Here is an 8,614-nt window from a genome sequence, read left to right on the forward strand (position 1 = left end):
TATTTAAAATATAAAATATAATTATTGTATAATGTTGTCATTTTGATTTTAATGATATTAGAAAATAATTATAAACTATAAAGATATTATATTAAAATATTTTAGATAAAACATTTCATATATTATCTAAAACATAAAAATATTTTATACTTTAATATTAAAAATTTTAGCACAAAGAACATTTCAGCTGAAACTAATAATTACAAAATACACAATTTAAAATACAAAATTATAATAAATAATATTCTAAAAATCAAAATGACAAAAATCTAGTACTTAAGACCCCTACCAGGGGGTTGGAGAATAACATTAAGGTGTCACCTTATCTGGATCCAAAGTGAAGTCAGAGTCCAGCAGCTCCCCTGCGTCATCGTCAGGCTCTCCTTCGTAAATCTTGTACGCCGGGTTGCCAATCTCAACGTTCATGGCTCCGTTGGTCATCCTCTGGTGTTGGAATCCCTTGGCGCTGTGGACACAAACACCAGTGAGCAGTTACATCTTTGTCCAAGCTTCTTCGCAACACACCTCTGCAGGCCGAGCCAAGGCACAGGAAGTTACTCTCACACACACACACACACACACACACAAAGTAGCCTATCTCCAAGCAACTCACAAACATAGAGACACAGCTACATCCACCAGGGTCTCTCCTGCCATATAGACACATGTGCAAGAAGCCATGACACTTTGAGGAACCATCCATGTGCTTTCAGGAGGAGCCAGCCAGAGTGAGCAACTCTGCAGGGTCTTAGAGAAAGCTGGATTTCCACAAGACATGGTCCACTACGGTCAATGAGGAGCCAAACACTTCAAGCACAGCAACACTGCTCTCACGGACATATATAAACGGACACACGTCTACAGCATGGCGCGAGGAGGAGTGAGAGGGACAGGACGCAGCCCAGTGCTGCGTCTTGCACCAAACAGTTGATCTATTTTAGCTGTCGTCAATAGATCCCTGTGTTGAAACTGGTAAAAACCACAGGAATACCACAGTAACAGCACAGGATCAGGCAGGAGAAGCAGGGAGAAAGAGAGGTAGAGTATGATGATGGGGGAGGAAGAGAGGAGAGGATGGACTAGGATGGGACCCTGCTGTTATAGAGTCAGAGTTACCGCGAACATCTGGAGCTGGGCTTGCCCCGCCTCACAGACCTGAGAGACGGAAAGATGCAGTTTAACCACAGAGAGAGAGAAAGTGAGAGAGCTGGAAATTGAGTTTAGTGTTAAATTAAAGAGGAATGTAGAGGAATTAATGTTCTAAAGCAGGGGTCTTCAACAGGGTACTGAAAGGGGTCTGCTAATTATTGTATGAGCTTAGACTAAAATTGTAGAAAAAAATATGTATTCAATACATGTAATCAATACAGAATTACAATGATAAAATAATAAACAATTATATACAAGAATAATTACATGTAAAATATTTTCTTTAACCAAACTAATATTTAAAAATTTAAAATATATAATCATACACATCATACAAAATAATTATGTACAAATATTTTCTTCAGCCAAACAAATAATTATAGTATAATATATAATCATATAATTATTATATTAAATCAATTACCAAAACTAAGGCCCTTGAACTGAAAAAGTAAAAGACCCCTGCTCTACAGTAAAATGAGGGAGATTACAGGATTTTTTTTTTTGATCAATACACAAAATAAGTTTGGCTATAGTCCTGGAGTGTCTCTGAGTTCCTCTGTACACACTGAAATTGCTATACTGTATGTACTTACCCACGCATTCTCTTCTTGTACCACAAGATGGCACCAACCACTAACAGTGCAAGTAATAGCAGTAACATCACTGGGATGACCACTGATGGAGTATCTACACAAAGAAGAAACATGCATTATTATTGCCCAGATTTTTTCATAGCGACAGGCACACCTTACCTTATCAAACTGAATATGAATCTGAGAGAGATGTAAAGAAATGCTGGCACTTACTTCCAGAGTCTGAGTTTTTAACAGGGGCGACATTGAGCTCACAGCGGAAACCTGACCTGTCCGTGTGACACCTACATAACACACACACACACTTTACATCACTGGCAATCCTTACAGTGTTTAGTTCAAACTTGGCTATTCTATTGTCACTGCAATTCTAACAGAGAATCTTGTTAATATAGGTTTTTAAGATCATGCTAGACAGGTTTGTCAGCTATCTCAAGTACAGAACTCAGGACATTCAGGTAGATTATCTTTTATCTGGGGTACCACAAGGTTCAGTACTAGGCCTACCTTTGTTTTCCATTTTCTTTATTCTATTTGCAGTCTAATTTTCCTTTTTATGTGGATTTTATCTATTGGTGTTTTTTCTTTTTACATTTTACCAACAAAACATTTGCAAGAACGTAAAAGCAATTTCTTTTATACAGCTCTGTCCACTTTACCTGCACTGTGGCAGCATAGTATGAGGGTCTACAGAGCACTGGCCCTCAATGCAGAAGTCATCACAGGTGTAGCAGGTGGGCCGCTGGATGTTATTAGCGCATCTACACAGAAGAACATAAATTATCATAGCACCCACATAAACAGTACACAACTGATTCAAATCCATATTTATACAACTCATTATTTCAAACAAGCTAAGGCTTAATGCTGGAAGACTGAAAGCCCAGTGAGTCGAATATGCTGGTACATACTTGCATGTTATCCCGCTGCGTAGCACTTCACACTTGCCCATGCCACAGTATTCACACTTGCTCAGTTCACATTGAGGACCAAAGTACAAGTCAGAACACTGGCACTGCTTAGTGCCGTTCATCGTCTCCATACAAGTACCTCCATTCTTACAGAAGTCCTCACACTGACCTGCACAGATTGATTTCAGGTACTTATTCGACTTTATAATGTATGTTTCATTTATTAGTAAGACTTTTGTTTGTATGCAAACAGCTAATAAAAAAAAACATTAGGACATTCGATTTTATAAATGACTGAATCCTCTGTTTAGGGTGACAAGTAGTTAAACTCACTGTACTGGCACTGGTCACCCAGGAAGCCCTTTGGACAACGACAGGTTGGCTGGTTGCCCTGGTTGACAGTGCAGTTGCCCCCATTATGGCAGTAGTTGTTGCAAACGTGCAGGTTACATTTGGGGCCAGTGAAGCCAGTCTGACAGCGGCAGGTAGGAGCACCTGAAGAGAGGAAACAGAAAGTGTTGCTGATGTACCTATAGAGATAAATGTGCAAAGCCCTGGCCACGATGGCACAATGTGTCTGTGAGTGTGTGTACCTGTGCGTGACGGGGAACAGGTTCCTCCGTTCTGACAGTAGTCTCTGCACTGGTTGATTTCACAGCGTTCTCCACTGTAACTGGTGGGGCAGCGACATTTGGGCTGGTTCCATGCATTGAGGAAACAGCTGCCGCCATTCTGGCACTGAACATTACATGTAGGAGCTAAAAGAAAAAAATGTTAAAGATGACCATCTGGATGAACATTTTAAGTTTTAAGAAATGCATGAGAAATGTATTTATTCTCATGAAGTATCAGAATTTTTTTTTTTTCATAAATGCATTCAGTCAAGCTCAAAAACAGTTTATACACAATATTTACAATGAATTCTGAGTAACTGGTGTGATCAGTAAAATGGTTATTCTATATTCCAGTGTAACAAGTGGCTTCGGCATTGCTCTGGCTGTGGTATAAAATGAATTAGGACTAGTGTTAAAGCAGTAGCAGACTGGAGGGTCTTACTGGATGGGGACTGGGTCGCTGGCGGCACCTCCGTACAGGTACCGTTGTCAGGGATGTGGTCGTTAGGGCATGTGCACACTGGCCCACTGGGACTGAGTAGACACAACCATTCACACTTCTTCTTATCACATGGGTTAGTCACTGTAAAAAAAAATACACTGATTAGATTGCAGTAAAAGACACTCACATTCGCAATCAGACCCTAAAAAATGTGTCCAAACCACACACACTTTCACACAGACACTCACTCTCAGGCTGTTTGTAGCGGTGATATAGGACTATGTCAGTGGCGTGGTTGATGCCAGTGGTCAGATTCTCTGCCTGACCTTTGCCAAACTTGTTAACCCGGAAGACAAATTTATTGGTGTAGGTAACACCATAAATGTAATCCTCAAAGATATCAATGCTGAAGGGGTGGAGGAGATCTGTAAGAAAGAGGGAGAAGCTGATTAATTCCTTGAAAGGTAGTGTATATTATTTTATAGCTGAATATACATTTTAGCTGATACAGTCATGCATGAGCTTTAACACCAGAGCATAACAGTGTTACTGAACTGTTTTTGATGTTGGACACAGCCACAACAGGGTCAGAGCCATCAAGACGCACACTGCCGATCATAGAGAGCTTGACATCTGCCCAGTACAGACGCTCATTGAAGTAGTCCACTGCAAGACCTGTTTTAGAGAAGATGTATGTATTAACACATGGATTTAATTTTAATACAGTGAACTTATTTCTTGGATATAGATGCTTAAAATCAGCATTGTGCTGGTAAGACCTGTAGGCCACTGGATGTTCTCATGGACCAGGGTTTGTCTGAGAGTCCCATCCATGGCTGCCGTCTCAATCTTTGGATGATTCCCCCAGTCAGTCCAGTACATGGTTCTGAAATATGAAACAAAAATAAATTAATATCAATGAAATAATCTATTTGAAGCAACTGCATTAATGAAATATACAGTATACAAACAGTATAAGAACATGATGTTTCTTACCCTCTCTGAGGATCCACTACAATGGCATAAGGCTCATCAATCATGCCAGAAATCAGCGTCTTCCTGTGCTGGCCTGATATCTGAGCAACCTCGATCACATCACGTCCCGAATCGGTCCAATAGAGATTACCAGCCACCCAGTCTACCGCGATTCCACGTGGCATCTTCAAACCTGGAATCTGAAGAGGAGACAGGGAAAATTCAGAAAAGTTATCGCAAAGCATAAAGTTGAATATTGAACACTGAATGTCTTGACTTACATCAAGGTTGGTGATGCTGCCCTCGCTTTGCCTCGTGTTGCGGTGAGAGTTGGACGTAGGACCTGATGGTGAGGATGGAGAGGGCAGCTGGAAGCAGGAAATGCCAGACGTGTGCCAATTGGTCCAGAAAATGCGGTTGGTTTTGACGTGTAAGTCCATGGCATCGATGCGCACGTTGACGTCGCCCTGGAATGCCTGCTCATAAACCCATTTGCGCATATCAAGATTTAGACTCCGGATCTCGTTATCATCCGCAATGTAGAGGACCTGTTTACTAATGTTCTGACCTGCAGATGGACAAAAAAAAGTTTTTGATAGGTGATTCCGTCGGACAACTCTTCAGGGAAACTTTTAAAGAATAAAATCAGCACATACTGTCAGCCTTGCATGTGTTGTTAATCCTGGTGAAGTATTTGTGGCAGCTGCACTTGTAGGAGCCCTTGGTGTTGTTACACATGTGAGAGCATATGCCGAACTGCTTGCACTCATTCTTATCTAAAGAGCCAACACAACAATTTACCAAATGTTGATCTGCATGTTGCAGTTGGCGATAACCTTCAATGACATCCTTTTTAAGATGGCAGACCATGTACCTTCACAGGTGTTGTGTCCAACGCTCTGGAAACCCTGTTTGCAGGAACAGAACGTGTCTGTGCCGTTGGAAATGCAGTGAGCCTCATCGCCATCTCCACATAGAGATTTGTTACTCTTACAGTCATTCAGCATGGTGTCTGCAAACACCCAGACAGACACATGAAGTCAATTCAATCAGGATTTAAGAAGCCTTTCTAAATACCAAACTATAAATTCAAAGCAGATTTGATCCACAAAGATTGACACTGGCATTATGACAAGCTATTAAAAATTGATGGTGAAATGTGTTGATTAAAATACTGGAAAATTGCAGTTGTAGTTTTATTGCAGTTGAATTTTTTTTTTTGATTTTTCATTACATTTTAGGATTTCGCTAATTACTTTTCATGACATTGTCTAGAAATAATTTTGTAACTACAATTCCTTTATATAGTTTTCAATGATCGTGGGGTTCCTGCACGACGCTGTACCATAAGGTGGCAGCACCTTACCTGTCTTGCAGCCAATCTCATCTGACCCGTAATCTTCACAGTCATTAAAGAAGTTGCACCTCAGGTTGGCAGTGATGCATTTGCCACTGCTGCACTTGAACTGGTCTTTATCGCATGTGGATGTGTGGTCTCCTATATAAACATGAACCATGTCGCACAGGTCATGAAAACACTCCTTGAGTCTGATATAAAATCATTGAGGCATGTCAGAGCAGAAGACTCACCACAGTTGGCCTCATCTGAATTGTCTCCGCAGTTGTCCACACCATCACAGCGCTTGCCACTCCAGAGACATACACGATTATTCTGACAACGGAAATTTCTAGTGGGTGGGCACTGGAAGTTTCCTGAATTACAGAAAGGAAAGAGTTTACAGTCTGAGCTTACCATGTATTCATGTTATTTTTCTATTTATCACCAACAAAAAACTGCAAATGTATTGTAAATATTTGTCAGGGTGCAAATGCAGTGATCATTTTTATTACAATTCAGTTGTGTGTGTGAGTTCTTACTGCATTCCTCAGGGTTCTCATCAGAGTTATCTCCACAGTCATCCTCTCCATCACACTTCCAGGACAGTGGCTTACACAGAGTGTTATTACACTGGAACTCATCATGGGGGCAGTGCCGCGCCACTGAGAGAAAGGGGAAGACAAAAGAGGGAACGTGAGATACATGAGATTGAAGGACACCTGACACACACACACACACACACATATATATATATATATAAAAGGCAATTTCAGAAAGAAGCAAACATGCATACTCACCAGAAATGTCACAACTCTCTTCATCACTGCCATCAATGCAGTCAGCATCAGCGTCACAGCGCCAGCGAAGTGGGATACAGTGGCCGTTCTTACACTGGAATTGATCCTCCTCACACTTCAGATCACAGCCATGCTAAGAGACACAACAATATATTATTTAATATAATTATTAAAATTATTTAATATTAAATATTTTATATTATATTATAATAAAGTGTCATAAATGGACCTACTGGATGCAGTAACCACAAAAATCAACCAGTTAAAGAAACCCAAACTATATTTATATTTGAAGAGTTTGGTTCCAAAACACTATAAATCCATTTGGATTAATTTTAGTAAAAATGTGTTTTCTTTACCAAGAAAGTGGCAAGATGAAAACCACTATTTTCTGTTTCAAACTTTCACATAGCATCTTTAGGTTATAATAACATTAAAAATTCAAATCCAGATTTTGATTTTCAAAGATTTATTATAAAATGTTATTATTTTTCCCCAAAATGCAATATATCCATGACACGTTTTTTTTTTTTTTTTAATGCAATAAATCCATTGAATCAATATAAAAGTTATTTTTCATATTGAAACTGTTGAAAATACACAACATAGTAAGTTGATCCACATATGACAGCCTCTGAACTTGGTCAATACTAATCTTATATACAGGCACTGTACTAAAAATACATTCAATCAGTCATCGCTCCCAAAATGAATTCAACAGGTCATCTTGTTTATTTAGTCATCTATTTAGTATATATATAAATATAAAAATTTATATAAATATAAATTAATTACAACACTAAAAGAAAATTTCATCATGAACATACATTAACAACAATATCACATTAAACCACAGAAATTCCAAAATGACACTTCCCTTACATTCAACTTCCAAAAGTGCATTAATCTTTGCCATGTTACATTCATTTAGTTGACTAGTGCTATAGTCTACGCTGTATTAACAAAAACATTAATGGCATTAATAAAAACACTTACACTGACAAACTACGCAATATCACGGTCATAATCGAATGTGATTATGAACGCGATATAGCAGTGATCTAAATGCCGCTCCATCTGAAAGCATGTGATGGAGATTTAGTATTCACAGAACCGGCTTTACTGACGAGATGCGCATGACAATCACATGTGATTTATCGTGCAGCCCTTGTATGTTTGTTGTTGTTTTTTTTTTTTCTTTTTGGTTTGTGATTTTGTTGTTACTAGGGTTGTATATTTTTGTATACTTGTTGCTAATCCTAATAAAAAATAAATAAATAAATAAAGTTTGTCGCGGTTTGGAAAAAAAGGGAGAAAACATGACAGAATAACTCGGCGGATATCGCATTTTGCGTAAAAATTAAAAATGGACTTTTCAATACTGACCAGATACAATACTGATTTTGGCGGAAACTCATTTTTTTTTTTTATGGCGTTTATCGCGTTTTGGAACCAAACTCTTCATTTCTTAGCTCGCATTTTAGCTGGAAGCAATGGTTTGAAGTTACAAATGTCTTAAATATGGATTCAGCTGTTTGCACTCTCATTCTGACGGCACCCATTCCCTGAAGACAATCCACTGGTGAGCAATGTGATGTAAAATGTAAATTTCTCTAAATCTGTTCTGATGAAGAAACAAACTCATTTATATCTTGGATGGCCTGAGGGTGTGTACATTTTCAGCTAATTTTCATTTTTGTGTGAACTATTCCTTTGAAATGCTTACCTTTGTAAAGAAATTATATATATATATATATATATATATATATATATATAAACTGAACAAAATTA

The 8,614-nt window shown here is 38.6% G+C and overlaps 1 protein-coding gene across 1 annotated transcript in view; it reads right to left on the bottom strand.

Annotated features, from left to right (window-relative positions):
• Positions 1-8,614, bottom strand: part of lrp1ab (low density lipoprotein receptor-related protein 1Ab) — a 126,047-nt gene that overhangs the window by 2,212 nt on the left and 115,221 nt on the right. The window contains exons 71-89 of the mRNA XM_016522513.1: positions 6,824-6,956; positions 6,566-6,688; positions 6,278-6,400; positions 6,054-6,185; positions 5,562-5,699; positions 5,344-5,463; positions 4,969-5,255; positions 4,709-4,887; positions 4,492-4,598; positions 4,268-4,387; positions 3,961-4,137; positions 3,713-3,853; positions 3,250-3,414; positions 2,990-3,151; positions 2,657-2,825; positions 2,405-2,506; positions 1,959-2,029; positions 1,746-1,839; positions 322-466 (exon numbers count right to left, since the gene is read on the bottom strand). Coding sequence (XP_016377999.1) covers positions 322-466; positions 1,746-1,839; positions 1,959-2,029; positions 2,405-2,506; positions 2,657-2,825; positions 2,990-3,151; positions 3,250-3,414; positions 3,713-3,853; positions 3,961-4,137; positions 4,268-4,387; positions 4,492-4,598; positions 4,709-4,887; positions 4,969-5,255; positions 5,344-5,463; positions 5,562-5,699; positions 6,054-6,185; positions 6,278-6,400; positions 6,566-6,688; positions 6,824-6,956 — 2,688 coding nt within the window. The remainder of the gene's footprint in view (positions 1-321; positions 467-1,745; positions 1,840-1,958; positions 2,030-2,404; positions 2,507-2,656; positions 2,826-2,989; positions 3,152-3,249; positions 3,415-3,712; positions 3,854-3,960; positions 4,138-4,267; positions 4,388-4,491; positions 4,599-4,708; positions 4,888-4,968; positions 5,256-5,343; positions 5,464-5,561; positions 5,700-6,053; positions 6,186-6,277; positions 6,401-6,565; positions 6,689-6,823; positions 6,957-8,614) is intronic.

This window comes from Sinocyclocheilus rhinocerous, unplaced genomic scaffold (genome assembly GCF_001515625.1).
Source record: "Sinocyclocheilus rhinocerous isolate Xijiao unplaced genomic scaffold, SAMN03320098_v1.1 scaffold148, whole genome shotgun sequence".
NCBI lineage: Eukaryota > Metazoa > Chordata > Actinopteri > Cypriniformes > Cyprinidae > Sinocyclocheilus > Sinocyclocheilus rhinocerous.